We start from the raw sequence: 20,639 nt of genomic DNA, 5'->3' as shown, positions 1-20,639 counted from the left end.
GGATGCCCAGGAGTACCTGCAAGTTGTAGGGCGCCACATCTGGGACAGTAATTCCCAGCCCATAATTGATCCACCAGGGGCCCACGCCCACCCTGCACCCCACCCTTTGGGGCTGTCCCCCCCACGGGTCTCCCTGCACCATGGCATAGCCCTTGCAAATATATATATTTGCAATCCATCCTGCCCCTGTGTCCCCCCGCTCATCCCACGCCAAAACAACCTCCGTCAGCCCTGTGCCTGGACCGTGGGACAGCCCCAGCTCCTGCCCACGCCGGGTCCTCCCGCCCTCGTGAGAGACCCCCCCTTCGCTTGAATGCATTACGGCTGCCTTGTCTTTTCCCAGCCTTTCAACGGAGGGGCTTTTGCTGGCGAAACACAGACCTGGCTTGGCCAGCAGCAGACACGGCCGCATTGTGCGGCCGCTAATGCTAAGTGACTGCTCCTTTGTGCAGCTGGAAGTGCTGAGCCCCTCGGCAAATGCATGGGAACAGCTCCGGCTTACAATGGGGTGCAGCCGGGAGCGACCTCAAAGCAAACATTGACTTAAAAATCAGTGTTAACCAGGCAGGCACTCCAGACCTCTTGGGAAATACAGCCTCCACCAGCGCTATGCCTTTGTCACCAGAGGCAAAGCCCTGCCGGGCTAGGACAGAGGTGGTTGGTAAAGGCAGCTTTGATGGAGCCAGTGGCATCCACCCCTGGTCCTAGAGATGCTGCGCTGATGTCAGCAGCTGGCTGGGACAGTGGTGCCTCTGGGCGCAGGGAGAGGCAAAGGGTATTTCATTAACCTAAGCACCCAGCCCAGGAAAGAGGGATCGGGGAGCTCAGGTTGGGGTTTAAAGGATCCCACCAGAGAGAAAAGAGACCAGGCGTGTGCCACTCTGCAGATGCCCCTGGGGAAATTCATTTAGGGTTGTGTAGATCCACCCTTGGCACTTTTATAAAGGAGACACTCCCGCCCCAGCCCACACAGCTTGTTTCCAGCGGCCTTGCAAGTCGTGATCTCTGTGATGATTGTAGCAAGGTTGCAGATCCATGCTTGGGTTATCCAGCATAGCGAGGTACGCCCAAGTAGCCTGGGTGCTGGTGTGCAGACCAGAGCCAGGAGTGGCACTGACCCCTGCCTCCCACAGACAGACATCCAGAGGTGTGGGCAGATGTGCAGAGAGCCCTCACACCACAACAGGTCCCCAGTGAGAGCTCAGCTCGTATCCTTGCAGATGACTGTACTGTACCTTCGTGCCCTTGGTGGGGCCACTCCATAATTGAAGAGTGAGGGAAAAAACGCACCAGGACCACGTGGGATGCATGATGCAAACAGTGCATGGCATTTCCTCATGGCTTCTGAAGTGCAGTGAGAAAACCATGCACCCACCCTGCTCCAGAGTACAATGGCGGGCATCTAACCTGCTCCAGAGCACAAGAATGGGCACCCAACCTCCTCCAGGGCATGGTTGGCACCCAACCTGCTCCAGAGCATGATGGTGGACACCCAGCCTGCTCCAGAGCACCACAATGAGCATGTGACCTGCTTCAGAGTGTGATGGGTACCCAGCCTGGTCCAGAGCAAAAGGATGGGCACTCAGCGTGCTCCAGAACGTAATGATGGGCACCCAGCCAGCTCCAGAATGCAATGGTGAGCACCCAGCCTGCTCCAGACTACAAGAATGGGCATCCAACCTGTTCCAGAGCACAAGGATGATCACCCAACCTGCTTCAGAGTGTGACGGGCACCCAGTCTGCTCCAGACCATGATGGTGGGCATGCAACCAGAGCTGGGCTGGGTACACACTCAGCACCGCCAGCTCTGGCTGCTCCTGGCTTGGAGCAGCACAGGGCTGGATGCTGGGAAAGGAGATGTTCTCTCAGCCAGGCCTCCAGCCTCTGCACAGCTGCCTCGGTCTCCCACTCTGCCCTCCAGGGAGGGTTTCAGAGAGCCAAGGAGGGGATCAGTTGAAGTGAGAAGGTGGGAGGTGGATGGGGTAGACCAGGGCTGTGAACATCACCTGCATCAGCCGGGTGCAGCTGGGCACAAGGGATACAGTGGAAGATGCACAAATACACACTGGGAAAAGACTCCATTTCCAAGAGGGATGAGACAGCTCCACGGGCGACTTGCCACCAGGATGACTTCTCACAGGACGCTGTGGCTTCCCCACATCTCGCAGCCTCTAATTCAGGTGCAGCGTGTGGCTCGGAGCTGCGCTCTGCTGCACGTCCCAGGCTTGGCGCTGACGCTGCCAAGCAGCATTTGTGGCCTTGTGCAATACCCAGGTCACGCAGGGTGACTCAGAAAGTCCTGTGCAGGTGTCGGGGGACATCCATGGTGCTGCTGGACATCCAGCTGGGGAAGGAGCAGTGCATGCTCTCCACCCTCAGGTTGTTCACAACCAACCATCCCATCCACAGTGGGAAAAGGTGGAAAAGCATCAGAGCATCAGCCCTGGAGGTGGACAGGACATGGCAGAGGAGAGGCTGTGGGGACAGATGCAGGGACAGATGTGGCCTTGGTGGCACCATGCCCATGGAGGACACAGGCTGTCCCAACGAGGGCTGCTGGCATGGTCGCGTTTTCAGCCACCGCCGCGCCATGCTGCCGGCAGCGTTGGCCCACAGCAAGGGAAGCACAAGGGCATCCCAACAGCACCACCTTCCACTAATGACAGGCCAGCCAGCTAATTACAGAGGGCAGGAAATTAAGCATGCAAACGAAGCTTAAGTATTAGGTTAGCGCGAGGGAGCCAGGAGGTCAGCTGCGGGGCAGGTCCCATCCAGGAGACACCGTGGAGGCACCCTGCCCTCCCCTGCCAGAGGCACGTGCGGAAGGCATGAGGGCAGTGATGCGGGGCAGTGGACGAGCCACCCACCAGCGGGGAAATGCTGCACCAGGAAAGCAGGGAATAAGAAAGCCAGGATACACAGGGATGGTCTTGGAGGCCATCGACTGCCCTAAGCCTGACTCGGGGCCAGTGCGGTCCCTGGAGGGGTCAAAAAGCATCTCCCCACAGTGAGTTTCCCTGCTCTACGGACTGTTTTGGGACAGAAAAGCCGTGCAGGGAACAAGGTAGCAGCTGCAAGGATGGGGGTGAGAAAGGAGGGCGTCTCAGCGGCCGGGGCTGCCCTGCGGTGCCTGCCTGCCCCCCTCTCCGCTGCTCGCCTTTAGGGATGGATGTGCGGGGGACCAGGTCTACGGTGCCGGTGCCTGGGTCTGCCACTGCCAGGGGCACCGGGGCATAGAGCCGCGGATGACAGGGAAGGGGCAGCTCCCAAATGCGGTAGGAAGGGAGAAGGGCGGGACGGGCGGCGGGCTGTCCCCGGGGGCGGCCAGCGGGACGGGGGCGAGCAGCGGGGAGACCCCCACGCCGTGCTGGGGCAGGGTGCCGGAGGGACGTCGGCGTTTCCCTGGGGAGGACGGGAAGCACATGCCGGGGCCGGGGCCAGGGCCGCTGGGCTCAGCCGGGCCAGCCGCCCGCCGCCCCCATCCCCACGTGGAGGTCGCCTCCGCGGCGCGGGGAGGCCCCGCCCCTCGCCCCGCCTCCCCGTGCGTGACAACGGTGTCCCCGCCCTGCCGTTGCATCACGGCGCGGCCCCGCCCCCGGAGTACCCGGATGAGGCAGACCCGGCGCCGACGGGCGATGCTGCGGGTGTGACAGGGGATGCGCCCCGGTGAGTGGCGGCGGCTGCGGGCGGCGGAGGCCGGGGATCGCCGCGGCGGCCGCCAGCCGGCCCAGCCCGGCCCGGCGAGGGGGAGGCACGGGGAGGACGGGAGGGGGACGCGGCCGCGGCGGGGGGGCGCCCCTCGCGGTGCCGGGGGCTGCGGGCCCTGTACCCCTCCGCCGATTGGCTGCAAACTGACAACGGGGCAGGTGCCGCCCTCCTCCGTGCGCCGTTGGCTGGCGGCGCAGCGTCGCCGCCTCCCATTGGCGGAAGCCAGTGCCTGTCACTGGCCGGACCGGCTCGGCCCTGCCCGCCCGGCCACCGCCCTGCGCGAGCCGGTTCCCCCCCTCTGTCGCCTCCTGAGGGGCCGGCGGTCAGCCCGGGGCCGGGAGCCGCTGAGGCCGCGGCAGCGCGGGGTGTGGGTGCGCGGTCCGGCCACCCCTTCCCGCCGCGGCCGGCCGTGCCTGCCCGGGAGCAGCGGCCTGCGGGGGAAAACCCCCTTTTTAAAGGTATTTTCAGTTGAGCGCGAGGGAAGGAACCATGTTTGGTGTGGAGCTGCCTTCCCGCGGGCAGGCTCGGCAGCGGAGCGCGGGTTTGCCTTAAAACTCCTGGGTTTGGGCCCCGAGCTGCCCGCTCTCCTGTGGGTGCTGGCGGTGCCTGGGCTGTAGGCGCCTGCCTTCGCCGGGCCCGTAGGAAGGAAACGCGTTTTCTTATTGCACCATCGCGTCTCGCTTCCCCTTGTCACGCTTCATCGCAGAGACGGACGTCAGCCTGTGAAGACGTCGGGTTGTGCGAGCCCGGGTCAGGGTATCTAGTGACTGACGGGGGAGGGAAGGTGGCTGGGGTGGTTATAGCAGCCCAATGGTGCACTTCTGTGGCAAGGGTCAGAGCGCAATTGCAGAATTCGGATGGACTAAGCCAAAACTGCCCAACATACGCAGCCCGTCCAGCTCCTGAGCTATTCCTGGCTGCCCTCTGGTCTGCAAGCGGGCTGTGGGTGAGGTGACTCACCCCCAGGTCTTGCCTACCCCGGGGCTGTGGCAATCCCTCATGTGATGTGTGATAGGAGAGGAAGCTTTTTTCCTTGCTCTTTGCTTAAATGTGGTGGGCTGTGCTCCCTGTCTGTCCCTGTGCTGCCCCAAGGAGGAGTGCAGCCAGTTGGATTTGATGGTGGTGAATTGCTTTTTGACTTCACTCCTTCCTCAGAGCAATTTCCGAATGCAAAGGGACTTAACCATGTGCATGTGCAGAAACATGCAGCAGAGTAAGTTCGGTGACTTTCCTGGCTGTCATTGGGCAGCACAGCTGCTCCCTTTAGTCACTGTGCCTCCTTTGTAGGTGGCTTTGTCCCAGAAGGTGTTTATTTTTCCATCATCCGTCCCCAGTCACAGACAGGGAACTAGACATATGATTTGCCTCCATTCTTATAAAATACTTGGTAGATCAGATGCCATGTCTCTATTGAATGTTTTTCAGTATGGGCTTTTCAGTATTTTTCAGTGTGGGTTTTTCTCTAAGGTTTTTATCACCTCCCTCTCAGCTTAGCAAGTCTTGTTGTATTTCGTATAAACATGACCAAACTCGAACAGGCCCTGCCTGATACTCCCAGTTTCATGAGTTTGACCCGAATTGCAGCAGACATGCCATAAAGGATGAACGCATCCGACACAAGAGGAAATACATTACTAGAGTTAGACTTCCAGTTAAATGTCTTTCATTAATGCGTCTCTCTCCCCTTCTTAGAGAGGAGGAGAGCTGTCCTCACCCACCCGCAGCCCAGCTTCATCGCTCTCGACCAGTTTGTGCTGGGAGTATTTGGTGACTCAGGGCTTCTCTCTTCCCTCTGGAATTATCTTGACTTGGTCACGAGTGCAGAGAGGCAGAGGACACTTTTGGGGGCCTATGGTATTTATTGCCCTGAGATGTGGTTAAGTATGTGAAACCACACTAGAAGAGTTCTTTGGATATTTAAGCACTTCTTTTTATTTTATTTTTTTTTCTTTTTTTCTTTTTCCAGAAACAATTCCTGGACACTGCAGAGGGTAGGTGGCCTTGTCAAGGTCAGTGTTTTGTTAGAGGTATTAGTAACTGTAAGAGAAAGGAGCTGTCCTGAGGCAGAAAAGTGACTAGGAGGCTTTTACATTTATTTATTTATATTTAAATTTGATGTGTCAGCAATGTGACTGCACAGGCATGCTGGTTGATAGTGCCAGTTAACTGCGGTTGTAGAGGATATGACAGGTGGGGTACGTAGTGTGTTTTTTGGATTAATAGTGTTAGGTCTGCCCTGGAAGAGATCTGCTGTCTTGCTTTCAGACCCAGACGTGGTTGGGCTGTGTATTCATGTTGTATACGTTGAGGCAGAGCCCAGGCTTTCTCCTTTTGGTTCACACGTGAAGATTTGATCCTGTATGTCATTGAGAGTTACAGAGGTGAAGGTATGTGTTCAGAGGCATAGTGATTAAGTTTTTCCCCCCCCTCTTTGGCGTAAAGCCCTGGGGGTTTTTTGTTTTGTTTTGTTTTTTCCCTGACTCTTTAGAGGTTGCAGACATGTGAGATAATTCCTCATTTGGTGGAGAAGGAAAGAGAAGAGAAAGGAAAAGAAGAAAGTGGAGAGAAAACACAAGATTGATGTCTGTGACCTTGGTGCCACAAGCAGTGTTGTCTCTGGAGACATGTCTGGGAGTAGACTACCGAAAAGTGTGGCAACAAAGTACTATTTATTCCCTCAGTCTATTACAGTTACTTTTGAGAAGCAGGGAAAGTCAGACTACAGAAAGCAAATGGTCTTTTTACAGTCATTCTTGACATTTGTGACACCACAAACATAATCAAGATAAACTGTGAAGTGTGTTCAAGCAAACTGTCTTTTCACTACTGTACTGCACTCATCCATGGGCAAAATGAGACATACCCATCAAAGCATATTTTTCTTGATAAGATTGTGTCCCTCAAGGGCTCTTTGGTTGATGCAGCGCAGTAGCAGATTATGCTGCTTCCCTGTCCTGATCGATGTAGAGTTTGGGGGTTTATTTTTAACTCTCATCTTGTTAAGTGCTTACTGAAGAGACCTAAGGCCCTCTCTGTTGATGGCTGGCCTGTGACTAGCTTTTGGGTAGTATTTTTCAAAACCATTTTCCTCTCTCTGGCACTGGTAGAACTTCAGAGATGTAAAAGCAACAGAATTCACTCCTCTTGGAAGAAACCTGTGCCAAGTGCTTTTCCCTTTAAGTTTCTTGGTCACTTGTCATTCTGCAGTGTCCAGAAGCATCTTAGCCCTCTGGCCACCACCTTTCCAGGGAATGTCATCATCGGGATGGCATTAATTGCTGAGATAATAGGGAGGCCCAAGGGACCTGTGTGCTGTCATTTGTTGCAAGCTCTTTGCTGTGCGTGTCATAAGTTCTCGGATAAATTCATTGCTTCTGGGTAGGATGGTCTGTATTTTTTCAAGGTTTAATGAGAAACCAGGCAACTGTGAGTTTGAGAAGATGCAAATTGGGTGGCTAATTTCCAGAGGTGGGGCAGGGGGTGTGCAGGCACGTGGCAGCTTGTGCCAGCTGTCAGCCTCTGTTGTAGAGTCAGGATCAGTGCTCCTGGTGCTGATCATATCGCACTGACTTTCCTAAGAGGTGGTTTTCCAGAGAGCAGTGACTGAGGCAGGGAGAAGCATAACCTTTTCACAGCCTTAATTTCCTTCTCAGTTTGCTGTTTACTCCACACCCTTCTGCTCTGCGTGGATTTGTCCCTCTGGGTTTCCTGGGTATGGAGCTGGGAGCAAATTGTTCTTGTGGTCAGGCCCAGGTTGTTCTGGGACACGCACATCTCCAGGGGCCTTTTCTTCATCTCTGCAAATACTGAACCTGCATCAGGAGCACCAACCTCTTCAGGTTTTCCTTTTTAAGGCACTTCAGTGGTGTTACTTGGGAACAAATAGAGGTTGGATGTCTTAAACTTCCCATGTTTGTGAAAGGGATAAATGTTTTTTAATACTAAATTCTGATACCTTTGGTAGTTGGAGCTTGATTTCTGAAAAGAGGCTTCTTGCATCAGTACCTTTCTTCTGGTTTTCAAGGCTTGCATCCCAGTGCTGGCTAACTCATCAAGGGTTTTTTTGCCCCACTGGATATCATATATTCACAAGGTGTACAAGTCTTGGCCATGTGGTGTAAAGCATACCTGTTTTATTTGATTAATAAGGCTGATTCCACAAGAGGCTGTTGAGATGACAAGGCTTTACTGTATGGTGTTTGGTTATTTTAAATGCTTTTAGCCTGAACCTGGCACGAAGTTCCTGCAGGTAGGATTTAGTTATCATCTGCCTCCTGTGCTGTCCAAATTGGAAATGCAGGACTTATTATTACGGCAGAGGAAGGAGTGTTGTGCTGACTCTGTGCTATGTTACTTTCTTTTTTCCTGAAAGCTCATAGGCTGCTGTTGTAAGAGGCAAGGAGGCCTTTGTTGTGGTTCACCAGAGAACATTCAGTTCAAAAATAGTATTGCAGGAAAAGACAGAGGTTCACTTTCTGAAGCAGTGATGGAAGCAGGCAGCCTTCCAAAACGCATATGAAAATGCCTCCAGCTCCTATTTCAGGATGAGAAAAACAGGCACAAATTGATTGGTGAAATCTAATCCATGGCTCTTGTTTGTTTGTTTTCCATATTCTAATAAGTGAAAGACAATGCAGATTTGCTTTGCTTTTTGGCTGGAGTGCTCAGGTTCCTTTGCTTTGAATCCTGATTGGGTTTTGTAAAAAAATCCAGAGCCTCAGGGGTTTGGGGGGTTACCTGTTGGTTCTCATGGTTTGAGAAGGTAAAGAATGGTGGAAACAGGATTTCTTCTGCTTTTCTGTCTGTGAATCAGCATAAAATGGGAAGAGGAAGAAGACCTGATTGCTGACAGTCCTTCCTGCTCTTCATGGCAGCTCTGGATGGTGCCAGCACTCAATGGCAGAGTCATTCCCTGCGAGAAGGAGATGACTGCGGCAATTACGTGGCACTTGGCAGTTCTGGGGACTCTGATAGCCAGAATGGGTTGTTATCTCGAGACCTGAAGGCCAGATGTGGACTTGGCAGAATTTCTTTATCAAGTCCTATTTTAGGTAGTTACTTGTTTAATTCCAAAGGTCAATGGACACTTGCATTGCCTTCAGTGGTAGGGCAGCAAAGTTTGGGTGGGGGAGTCTTAGCACTGTGGCTTGTCCCACTTGAGTGGCCTTGCTTTGCTTAATTCCTCATGTTTGGTGTCTGAAAATATTGGGCAAACAGGATTGTGAGGAAGAAAGCTGGTGGCCTACGTGCAGAAAAATGACCTGTTCATGAACATTAAATAATGTTCATTCACTTCATATGAAAAATATTTATAAGCTAGTTTTAAATGGGAGAATGTGGGCTGATTAAAATCAGGAAGAATGGTTTATCCAGCCACTTGAGATGCTGCAGGTACATCCCAGGTGAATTGCAGCTGCCTCCGAGCAGTACTCAAAATCATTTTGGATGTGCTTCTATAGCTCATCCTTACTGTGATGCATCAGTGAATTGAATTGACTTTGAGAGTGGGGAGGAGTGGATTCCTGACTGTGGGAAGGGGCGGGTAAAAGTCGAAGCATCGTGTTATATTTCAAGCTTAGTGTTTTGATCTGATATTTGATCCAAACCCTAGCAGCAGCCTCCAGTCACATGGAGAGCCTGGGAAGATATTTTTTCAAGGTACTGTGTTACACTTCAAGCTGTCTTTTTTGTTTTCATGATTTAGCTGAAAGGTGCCTCCATAAAGATTTCCGTTTGGCCTTGAATGCAAGATTCCTTAAGCTACTTGAAAAATATGTCTGCATGTTAGTTTAGTTACTTCTGCTACATGTTGGATTCAGCCTTTGGCTCTTGTAATATCCGGAGGATACTGAGCATCTCACTTGTAAGGAGGCTTTTGGAGGTGGGAAACCAGATTTGTCCTGTACAAAACCCCCTGGATTTAGAGAAGTTCTTAACCTACAAGCTGCATTTTTTTAGAGTGATCACAGCGTGGAAAAGCTGTTCCATTCTAACAGTGGAGAGTTACTCTGTCCCACTGACTGTGTAAGGGGGAGCTTGAAAGGAGCCACCGCATTTTGAACATAGTTCTTGTTTGAGAGCTGCTTTGGATCCTGGAGTTATGCCCGTGTAGCTGAATTTTCCCAGGGCTCTGCGTGAATGCTAAGCTGTGTTGTAATGAATTTCGAGTGGGCAACAGCGTAAGCCTGCGCTCATTTTCCCTGGAAGACGCTGCTGCATTGTCTTGTCTGTATCCTGAAAGCCTCAGTGTTGTTTGTCAAAGGCTTGATTCTGCGAGTGCCACGTATGCAAAGAAGCCCGTGAATAGGAAGGACTTGCCGTGCTGGTTCTCAGTTCCTCACATAATGCCAGAGCTGGGACAACCGGCAACAGGCTGAAGCAAAGCAGTTTTTGTTAAACTCTTGGTATTCCGTGGGCATCCACTCTCCCACACGCAAGATGTTTAAAATTGTCTAGTTATGTTCTGATAATGCCTAGGAGTTGCGTTTTGCCAGGCATATGCATGTGCTTAGATAGGCCCATGTTTCTACACTGTAAACAGAGGGAATGGACAAAGGTTGGGAGAAGTGAAGTGATTTACTTATTGCCACATACGTGCTGGTGGCAGGTTTGGAAGCTGTCTGCATCTCCCAGCTCTCAGGCTAGTGTTTTGGCCATGAACCACCTTGTTTGCAGAGTGTGTATATGTGTTCTTACCTCTTTCTCTTGTCCCTCATGCATGCAAGGGAAGAGAAGTGATGTAACCGTGTACAAAAACTGGGATATGGATGTTGGAGTTTAGTATTGCACACTGGCATTAGCATCTGATGTAGGTGTTTATGCTGTGCAGTTAGCAGATCAAAAATCCATGCTGAGAGCATTAGGCATAATGGTAGACATTCAATCATGAACTATCACCTGCTTAACCAAGGCAGGCAAGGGATGGCGGACTTGGAAAAGGTCAGCTTGCTCCCACTGGGTACATTTGGGAAGGAAGAGTTGCTGCTGAGGGGCCTGAAGTACCACAGGGCTGAATCTCCTCCCTCTGGTGTCTAAAATGAAAGGGTCTTTTGACAAGGGAGTGGTGGGGGAAATCTCCTGCATCGGCAGTTGGTGACTCTGTAAGTACTTGCGGGTCCCAGGTAGCCCTTCCCGCTTCTTGTGCAGACATGTTTGCAGGGATTCCTCGGATGTTTATTCCAAGGGTGTGCCCTGTGTGAGCAGACAGGAAAGAGTCCTGGGCCCAGACATACCTTATCCCAGCTACTTCCAGGAAATGATGTAAGATGCTTCCTTGTACAAACTTTCTAAATGCATCCTGAATTTTGCAGATGGGTGGCTTCCTGGATGTTTACCTTTTGAGATCAGCGCCTCTGGAGCTGTGGGAGCTGACCCCGTTCTATGCTACGCCTCATTTATTTTGGGGAGAATGTGCTTCTTGCTGATCTAAGCCTCTGAGATGTGCCGGTTTAGAGCCGAGTGCCTTAGAGGGAAAGGTCAGAAGGCTTTTACTGAAGCGGTTTCAGTGAGGTCAGTGCAGGACTGGTATTACGGACAGCACACAGTGATAGCTGAGCTGTTCACCTCTTCCTGGCAATCTGAATTGCAGTTCGGGAGCTGCCTGACACGAGCCACAGCAGATGTCTGCTTGCCTTAATGCACCCAGCTGCAAAACCGCGACAGTTTAGGAGGTGATTCATGGGCTCTACCTCCACTGTAAACAGTTTTTTGCATAGGACTTATGATTTGTCCCTGTGTTGTGGTTAAGCTGCCTTGGTAACAGGTGCAACAACTGAAGCCAGTATGCCCAAATACATTTTTATCTGAAGAGGTACAGCAGGACTGAAAATATATGTGCTGGGGGAATTATAATGGCCCCACATGTATGTTTTATTTTCTCAGTACAGGGCAATGCAGAAAAGGAAACACCATCAGTTCTCTTGGGCAGCAAGGAGACCTGATTCATGACAAACTTGCTTCTACAATACAGCTGTAACGTTAAATAAACACAGTGCGAGAGTTGGGGTGTTTTTGAGGTGCTTAGCACCCTCTGGATAAATTTGATCTTGTGCCCTTGGATTGTGGCAGCTGCAGTCTCAGTTGACGAACAAATGTGCCAGTTCTGCCTCACTTTTTGTGAGATAAGTGCCAGACTCTGAAATGAGCCCGTCTGCCCTCTGATGAAAGCATGGGATTGTTTTGTCCCACTTTTAGGTGTCTAAAATGTGGGTCACTGAGATGCAGGATGTATTAGCGTGGCAGTTTTAGGCCTGAAGGGACAGTGTTGGCTATTGATGCCTGTTAGAGTGTGAAAGTCAGGACTTCTAGGTCAGCTATTACTGATTGATGAGCTTGATGCAAGCGTTGTTTAAAGCTTCTACTTTAAACAGAGGTTGGTTTCAGCTTCTACTTTTCTGGGTGTTAATAACAGAATTTGAGTCTTGGCTTTTGGGGAGAAAAAAACATGCCTACTCCTAAAAGAGTTGTGGGATTGCCTGGGGAGAGCTCGGAAATGGTACACGGTGTGGTGCATCTTCTGGCTGTGGTTGGGAACTGGGCCTATCTGAACATTTCTCTTGGTCCTGCTGTGCATGGCAGGACCATGACCACCACTTCATCATCTTCATCAGCTTCTGAGACCTGGTGTGTGTCAAGGCCTCAAATGTCTTGTGTCCCCCTGGACTGTGTATTGCTCTGTTACTGAGCAGCAGTATAAAAAGTACATGTTGGGTTGCGTTTCTTATGCTGGCTAATAACGGAGCAGCGATGCAAATGGCATCCAGTGGTCCAAGCAGCTGAAGAAAGGAGGTCCTTATCTAGAGAGTGTGGTCCCCCTGCTTTGGCATGGGAAGCTGGTCCTCTGAACACCTCCAGGCTGGAAGCGCTGTTGTATGAGGTGACCATGTAATTTTATGAGATCTTTCTTGTATCTGTTTGAGAGGACAGAGGGAGCAAAACTATGTGGAATAACTTCTGTTACCTGCATGTTTTACACGAAAGCAGGAATTATCTAGGACTCAACATAGGAAGAGTGAATTGAATTTTAATCTCTGCAGCACAGTGTGTTAGTGGTCAACCTCAAGAGTGTTTGTCCTTGTTCATTACATGCCTTTGCAGTTGTGATGTGATGGCGACAAGAGGCAAAATCTCTTTAAGAACATTTTATGAACAAAAGTGAAAACTGTGATAGCTGTAAACGTCCTTATCAACTGTAGTCCTAAGTGCGCTTGTGGCATTAAAAGCTGTTTCAGTGGCGGGTACAAAATACAGCCAAAATTTCTGGTCTTATTTCAGGCTGCTGCATGAACATTTCCAGAAGCTGGGTAAAATTACGTTGCTTGTCGTGGCAGGTCTCTGTGCTGAATGATGCTTGTTAGGGATCGTTAACATCCCGCTTGCGGGTGCCAAGTCTGGATGCCGCTGTCAGAAGGGCCGTGGTGATAAAGCCCAGTACTTAGCAGCAGTTTTGGGGGCAGTCTGCCTGTCTGTTTATCCTGAGTGTATTCTTATGTTTGTGTCCTGCAGGTTGTATTGATCATGGACAGTGAAGAAATCCCAACTTTTTCAAGTCCAAAGGAGGAAACTGCGTATTGGAAAGAGCTTTCCTTGAAGTACAAACAAAGGTACTGTTGTAGATTTCCAGGCTGGATTGGTTCTTAATGACCAGAACATTGTTTAATCTGTTTCTCTGCAAGGCTACACCAGGATGGGTATTAGATATTTTAGAAAGAATCTCTGCATTTCCAGCTTTAAATCCAGCTTTAAAATTTCCAGCCTTGTGGGAGCTGAGTGTTTCTTGCACAGTGTTGTTATGCCATGAACTCCAGGCTATGTTTCGAGCATGTTTGAGCAAGAGCAGAGCCCTTTTGCGATTATGTGCATCTTTGTATAATTAAAGTGCTGCCTTAAGTAATATCTTGACGTTTTATCATAAGGCGCCTTTGGGATTGCCTTGTATCATTACTGTTACCCTGAGCTTCTTGTAGTTGAATTAGTGGTATGAAAAGTGGCTGATTTGGTGTTTGCCGCAATTTATTGAAGTGTATTGTACCTCATAGTCCAGCCTGTACCAGTGGTTTGCATCTTTCAGGGGGCACAGGGCTTTTTGGGTACCAAAAATGACAAGAGAGGGTTTTGAGTAATGCTGTGTTTCTTGTGGGGGTGGGGTGTGGTTTGTTTGGGGTTTTTTTGGAGTGGGGGGCATTGGAGGCTCCTAGTTTATTTTCTTTGGAAAGCTTTCTTTGCATTCAGTGTTACTCATGTGCAACTGAGGTGAAGCCTGTTAAACCCCTCTCAAGCCTAAAGAGCCCAAGGCGCAAGTTGCTTTTTTGTTTGGTTTTGGTTTGGTTTTTCTGGGGGGGAGCTGTTGGGCATGTGGAGGGTCCTGTCCATGTGGAGAACCCTAAGCTTTGGGTTTTGGGTGTCAGAAAATTCTGTCTTAGACACCATGGATATGTTGTTTCCTAAAGCCTTGTTAGTTTTCTCTGTTGCTCACTAAGAGCTGAGCTATTACGTAAGGTAAAGATGCAAATTCAATAAGCAAAGTATGTGGAACAGCTACTTCTAGTATTTAATAACTTGCAGTGGTATAAGGTAGGTATGTGCTGGCTTCCTGCTGAAGTACTCAGTAACCCCAAGATTCAAACCTTCACACTTTTCAAGAACCTTAAATTTCCAGGTAGTGCAGAGATCCAGAAACTGTTGTTCTCTCTTACAGTTTTTGACAAAAATCAGGTTACATATTTGCTTCATTCATTGACTCTATGAAGTCTGCTAGTGGTGAAAGCTAATGGAGTACAAAGTGGTTTTCAGACTCCCATGAATCCTGTAAATAGCCTTGATACAGGTTTGTATTCACACATGCATTTAATGTAGCTGTTTGTTTTGATGCAAGAGAATTAATTTGCTTTTATAGCTAAGCTTAATGTAATTTCTCTGTTTCTGCATTTTTCTTTTTCCCCTTAGAGGTCTATGGATGACACTTAAGTACTTTAAAACTCCTGGTTTTTTAGCTTATTTTAGAAGAGCTGTGGATTTTGTTTTAACTTGGGAGATACTGGATTTTCAACTGATTAAATCCTCTCCTTACAGCTTCCAGGAAGCTCGTGAAGAGCTGGCTGAATTTCAGGAGGGAAGCAGAGAACTAGAAGCTGAGTTGGAGGCACAGCTAGTTCAAGCTGAGCAGAGGAATAGAGATTTGCAAGCAGATAACCAAAGACTGAAGTATGAAGTGGAAACGTTAAAGGTAGGTCTTTTCTGTAATAGCATTGCCTCTTCTTACAGATATGTCTTGGATTTCATTTTAGATTGTCTGGTCTGTTCTTGGTCACTGAATATCTAAATGAAGTAAAGGAGTTGTCTGTTTAAGATCCAGACTTAAGTATGGCATGTACTCCAAATAAGGCCAGCAACTTACCAGGGAAATTTCTGGCAGAATTTTTCTTGTTCACATCATGAAACTTTTGTCATGGAGTTTGTGCTCATTTGTTTGAATTCTCTAGGCTTTTCCAAGTAGTAGCTTTATTAGTTACGCAGGCAACACCAGCATAGCAACAGGGTGGACAACACAAGTATGTTTTGTCAGACCACTGCGTTGTCATCTTTCTTTGCAAACAATTTTTTTTGCCCAGAAGGTCTCCTTGGTTTTATGAGACCTTAAAGAAAGCTGAAGATGGGTGATTTGTGCACATCTTTCAGAGAGAATCTCCTGATTCGTTCTTAACAGCTGTGTCTGTGGAGACAGGAATTGCATAAGGATCTGCATGTGCAGAAGGTAACTTTTAATTAATGCCTCTATGTTAACAAGTTCTTTCCTCTCTTGGAATCTTGGAAAAGCATTGTTTTTGGTAGTCTTGGGTTATTTTAGTGAAGGCAAAGGTTGGAAGCTTACCCAGTGGAAGTAAAGTTTATGGGATTACTTGTTCAGATATCCAGTCCCAGCTATATCTGTAAAGGTCAGTATGTGTCTTATAAGGTCAGTAGTTTTTCCATAAGCCCCTCTCTGTACCCTCAGAGCTGGTGAAAGTGTTTTTGGGAGTGAATTCTTCCAGTCTTTTGAAGATGAGCTTGTGGACCTGGAGGTTTTGTAACAGATTTCAGTGATTCTCATTTTTGCTAATGGAGATATCGGACAATTTCTGGTAACAGTGTGGCTATTGTCAAGGGAGAGGCACTGAAGGGGAGGCTGTGCAGTTAGATTTCTCTCTGGCTTCCTAGATGTTTGAGGCTTCAGAGCAGCTGTCAGTGCAGGCTGTTGGGAACAGATGCAGGGATGCATCTCTGAGCAGCCAGCTGTGTCATGGAGAGATGTCTGTGCACAATGCAGCATTTGTGATTTTATACTGCGTCCAGCTCTGATGTTCAGAGCGTGTTCCTTCTACCTCTCCAATTTTTGCTCTGTATTACCAGCAATGCCAAATCAGCAGACTGCAGTGACTATGTTACTTTCTATGTCCCATTTTACTACTGATGACTTGGAGAGTGCATGTGACTGATATTTATCTCGCTACTTTATTCTTCCAGGAGAAACTGGAGCACCAGTATGCACAAAGTTACAAGCAAGTGTCATTGTTAGAGGACGACCTGAGCCAGACACGGGCCATTAAAGATCAGCTGCATAAGTATGTGAGGGAGCTGGAGCAGGCTAATGATGACTTGGAACGTGCAAAGAGGTGAAGGCTGCAAACTTCTTCTTTCCTTAAAGTTTTCACTAGATCTTTTCTTTGCTACTCAGATTGATCATTTTGTTATTCCTTAAAAGGGAAAATAACACACATTCAAAAAACCCAAACAAACCCCAAGACATTTGATTCTTTGAACAGTGCAGTTTACCCTTGGAGTTCACCTCCATCAGCTGGTAGTGTTACACTACAGCAAGAAAGGCAGGGGGACCAAAGTGCTTTGTGTTCCTGTGAGAAACAAGCAGTGCAAGCAGGCTCAGAGCAAGCCAGGCCAGTGCACTGCTTTTGACACTACCAGCTAAGTGACTCATTATAATATATTTGTGATCCTCATAGCTCAAAGCCACTTTGAAGTAAGAAGCTAATGCTTTACATAGTCCCTTTTAAATAAAACAGGCCAAAGGAGTCTCCTCTTCCTTTGCATAACAGCTTAATGACTGTAGGGAACAAATGTATCCTTTATAAATGCATAAAATGAACAGGCTGCTGTTAGAAACGCCCATTTTTAGAGTAGGTCATGCTTCCATTTTGCTGAACGGGAATTTTGCCATTGATTCAGTGGGATCAGGAATGAGCCTCTGGCTATCTGGCAAAAAGATCTGAGAGCTGAGGCCCTGTTTCCACACGGCTTTTAACTTCATGACTAACTTTTGACATACATGAGTTATCCCACTGAAGTCATGGAATGAATTGGGTCTTAAGTAATAGCCCAGTGCCCTGCTTTCTGCATTCGCTGGGCTGTTGCCTGGCCAGAGCTCTGGAGAGTATAGCACCACCTGAGCTAATGCACTGATTAAATGTATGGCTTTGGAGCATTGTTGTAGTTTAACCCAAGCTGGCAACTAAGTCCCACACAGCTGCTTGCTCACTCCCCCCCTCCCCCCCCGAGTAGGATGGGGGAGAGAATCAGAAGAGTGAGAAAAACTTGTGGGTTGAGATAAAGACAGTTTAATAGGGAAAGCAGAAGTCATGCACACAAGCAAAGCAAAACAAGGAATTCCTTCACTCCTTCCTATTGGCAGGCAGGTGTTCAGCCATCTCCAGGAAAGCAAGGCTCCATCACGCCTAACAGTTACTTGGGAAGATAAAATGCTATCACTCTGAGTGTCCCCCCCTTCCTTCCTTCTCCCAGCTCTATATGCTGAGCATGATGTCATATGGTGTGGAATATCCCTTTGGTCCATTGGGGTCAGCTGTCCTGGCTGTGTCCCCTCCCAGCTTTTTGTGCCCCCCCAGCCTCCTCGCTGGTGGGGTGGGGTGAGAAGCAGAAAAGGCCTTGACTCTGTGTAAGCACTGCTCAGCAGTAATGAAAACATCCCTGTGTTATCAATACTGTTTCCAGCCCAAATCCAAAACATAGCCCCATACTAGCTACTATGAAGAAAATTAACTCTACCCCAGCCAAAACCAGCACAAGCATGGCTTGGGAAAAGTTGAGATGGGTGCTCTGGACTGGCTCTTTCCCAGCTCTTTGGTACATCTCTGAGAGCCAGATGCTATCATGTTCTTTTCATCGTATTCCCCTGCTTCTTTGGAGTTCATTAGTCCTTTCCAAGAAGCATTTCCATAGCTTTCAAATGACTAACTTGAATGTAGACCCTGCTAACATTTTTCTTCTATTATGTTTTTGAATACGCTTTTATGTTGGCTGAGCTGAAGAACCTAATATTCTGGATTTTGTTCCTAGGGCAACAATAGTTTCATTGGAAGACTTTGAACAAAGGCTGAACCAAGCTATTGAAAGAAATGCGTTTTTAGAAAGTGAACTGGATGACAAGGAGTCGTTGCTAGTTTCTGTACAGAGATTAAAGGATGAAGCGAGAGGTATGGCTTGCTTGATTAGTTTTGTGTCTTGGTACATTGTTAGCTTGCTAAGAGAGATGTGTAGCAACCAAAGCTCATGTTTATAGAAAGCCTCACATAATGAGACTTGAACTGGATGTGTAATGTAAGTGTTAGGTATTACTAACAGTATGTCCTCTATTCTTTGTATGTCCAGTGTAGATAAGAGGAAAAATTTCCTCATGTAGGGCAAAATTAATATAAATTCATTCAGGATTTTTAACACAGGTGAGTACAAAAATACTATTGCACAGATGCAATAGAATTGAGGAAGTGTGCTTCAAAAGTTCCCACTCGCTATGGTTTTATGCCTTGTATAGGAAGGGAAAGCACAGGAGATGACAGGGAAATACATGATAAATGGTTAAATAACTTTCTTTAAAAATCCTGTCTCCTGTGTTCCTTCTAAACCTCTTGGAAATTGCCTGATTTATTTAAGATATTCCAGTAAAGTCTGTGGTTAGACCTGTAGGATCAGAGATGTTTTGGATCGTGTTCTGGGATATGATCAGGAGCTGGGAATTCCCCAATGGATTTCACATTGAGAATGCTGGGGAAGAATTTTTGATTTCTCTAATAGTGGGGATGATCTGCTCATAAGCCTGTGCCTGCCATTAATGTAGTTTAGAGATTAGTGGTTTTCAACTTTGTTTCCCAAGTGAAGCTTTCTAAAATAATTCCTCAGTTAAGGCCTAGATCTGAGTGTAAGGCAACACACTTGACAGCAGGCTGGAATTTTTGTTGTTGTTCTCCTTGGTGAATCTCTTTGAAGCAAGTTTGTGCCCCACAAATTGAAAGTCTCTATTGGAAGCACAGGGTATTTATAATAAATACGAAAAGGGAGATTAAGTATTTTCTGTGGAAATATATGTATTGTAATTTGGGGTTAGGGCAATAATACTGGAAAAAACAGCAAAACCTAGGGGACTGTTTTCTAGAACATGGGAATAATTGGCAAAAAAGACATCTTGTTTCTTGGATGAGTCATTTGGAAAGTTTTAGCATTTGTTAGGGTAGCAAAGCTACATGTTATTCCCCCCTGACAACAAGGAGGAACACTAGCCACTAAAAGAACTGATATGGTGTCAAACTCAAATATAACATTTCTGATTGAACAGCCACAAATCCTCTTCTAGGAGCCCAAATAGATTTTCATTTCAGCTGTGCTGTCTTACTTAAAATCAGTTTTAGATATTTATGATAACTTGAAGGCCATAATGTACAACTAATTTTGCTCTTGCACGTTGTACCAGATTGAGGCAAGGAATAAGAGCTCTGTGAAAGATTAAGTTGCTCTACCCAAAAAGGAAGAACCCCTTTGTAATATATTGTTTATTTGCATGTAGTCCCTTCTAAGGATTTTATAGATTCATTGCTGAGCTGTGCTGGATGCTCTTTGTAGCAAATATGTGTGGAAATGGGAGGGGACAAGGTAGGGGTAAGCAGCAGTCTGGAGAGGAGGTAAGGATAAAACATGGGTTTCCTAATCTCCGGTCTCTTTCCCTATTGTTTGGACTACCCAGCATCTCCAGTCTGCTCTTTTATTTGTCGAGGCATCAAGAAACTGGATACAACCCTTTGACTGTCTTTGGCTAGTGTGAAGTCCTGTGGATTATTAACTGGAAGAATAATGTGGGGAATTGGAAACACAGGAATAGGTCATTCCTCCCTTTTTCTAATCTCTGTTTGAGCAGGAGCTGAATGTAGTTCAGCAGGCATTTGCAACCAGCTACAGTTTTTGTAACACACTTTCCATGGGACTCACACTACAGATGGGGAAAAATACTGAGGCTAAATCACCTGCCTCGTGCTCACTGGGACCACACAGCTTTCTCATCCGGGGAGGGCTCTGTTTGCTGCCTCTCTACTCCCAGCTGTAACAGGAAGTGATAGTATTGAGCTGTGACTGCTCTGAGGTGTGGGTCCTCGCTGCTGGAGAAAGCCAGCAGCAGGCAATTAATATAGGGTTGTTGCAAAGTGTCTCCTCCTCCTCCTTCCCAAATGAATAGTGTTTGTTAGAGAAATCAGTCGCTAATATGTATTTTTGTTTTTTCTTTTCTTCTCTCAACCCTTAGACTTACGGCAAGAGCTAGCAGTACGGGAAAGGCAACAAGAAGTCACCCGAAAGTCAGCACCCAGTTCTCCAACTCTAGACTGTGAAAAGATGGATTCGGCCGTCCAGGCGTCTCTCTCCTTGCCAGCTACGCCCGTTGGAAAAGGATCAGAAAATAGTTTTCCTTCCCCAAAAGGTATAATTCACAAAAACTCTGTCTAGTTGTTTGGCGGTATGTTCAGCTTGTTAAGAAACAATTTCAGACGAGGTGCTTGTTAGTGAACTTGAAGTAAATGTAGGTATGTGTGGATCCCACGTGCATTGTGTAAGGTGTGTTTAAATCCTGGGGCAGCATCAGATTAATTTAAGGAGTGTAA

The 20,639-nt window shown here is 47.9% G+C and overlaps 1 protein-coding gene across 7 annotated transcripts in view; it reads left to right on the top strand.

Annotated features, from left to right (window-relative positions):
• The first annotated feature begins 3,586 nt into the window (after positions 1-3,586).
• The window catches only part of NDEL1 (nudE neurodevelopment protein 1 like 1), a 33,477-nt gene continuing 16,424 nt past the window's right edge, over positions 3,587-20,639 (top strand). For 3 of the 7 annotated variants that reach the window (XM_072881140.1, XM_072881141.1, XM_072881135.1), the window contains exons 1-6: positions 3,587-3,666; positions 13,213-13,310; positions 14,779-14,932; positions 16,210-16,358; positions 18,055-18,191; positions 20,285-20,458. In XM_072881140.1, the coding sequence (XP_072737241.1) occupies positions 13,225-13,310; positions 14,779-14,932; positions 16,210-16,358; positions 18,055-18,191; positions 20,285-20,458 (700 nt within the window). In that variant the 5' untranslated portion in view covers positions 3,587-3,666; positions 13,213-13,224. Of the gene's footprint in view, positions 3,667-3,961; positions 4,167-5,674; positions 5,718-13,212; positions 13,311-14,778; positions 14,933-16,209; positions 16,359-18,054; positions 18,192-20,284; positions 20,459-20,639 lie in introns of those variants that run through there. The other 4 variants (XM_072881137.1, XM_072881139.1, XM_072881138.1 and 1 more) reach the window with 4 other exon arrangements.

Source organism: Ciconia boyciana, chromosome 16 (assembly GCF_034638445.1).
Source record: "Ciconia boyciana chromosome 16, ASM3463844v1, whole genome shotgun sequence".
In the NCBI taxonomy this organism is placed as follows: domain Eukaryota; kingdom Metazoa; phylum Chordata; class Aves; order Ciconiiformes; family Ciconiidae; genus Ciconia; species Ciconia boyciana.
Note: the sequence above shows the minus strand (reverse complement) of the source record. Positions and strands in the feature narration are given on the sequence as shown.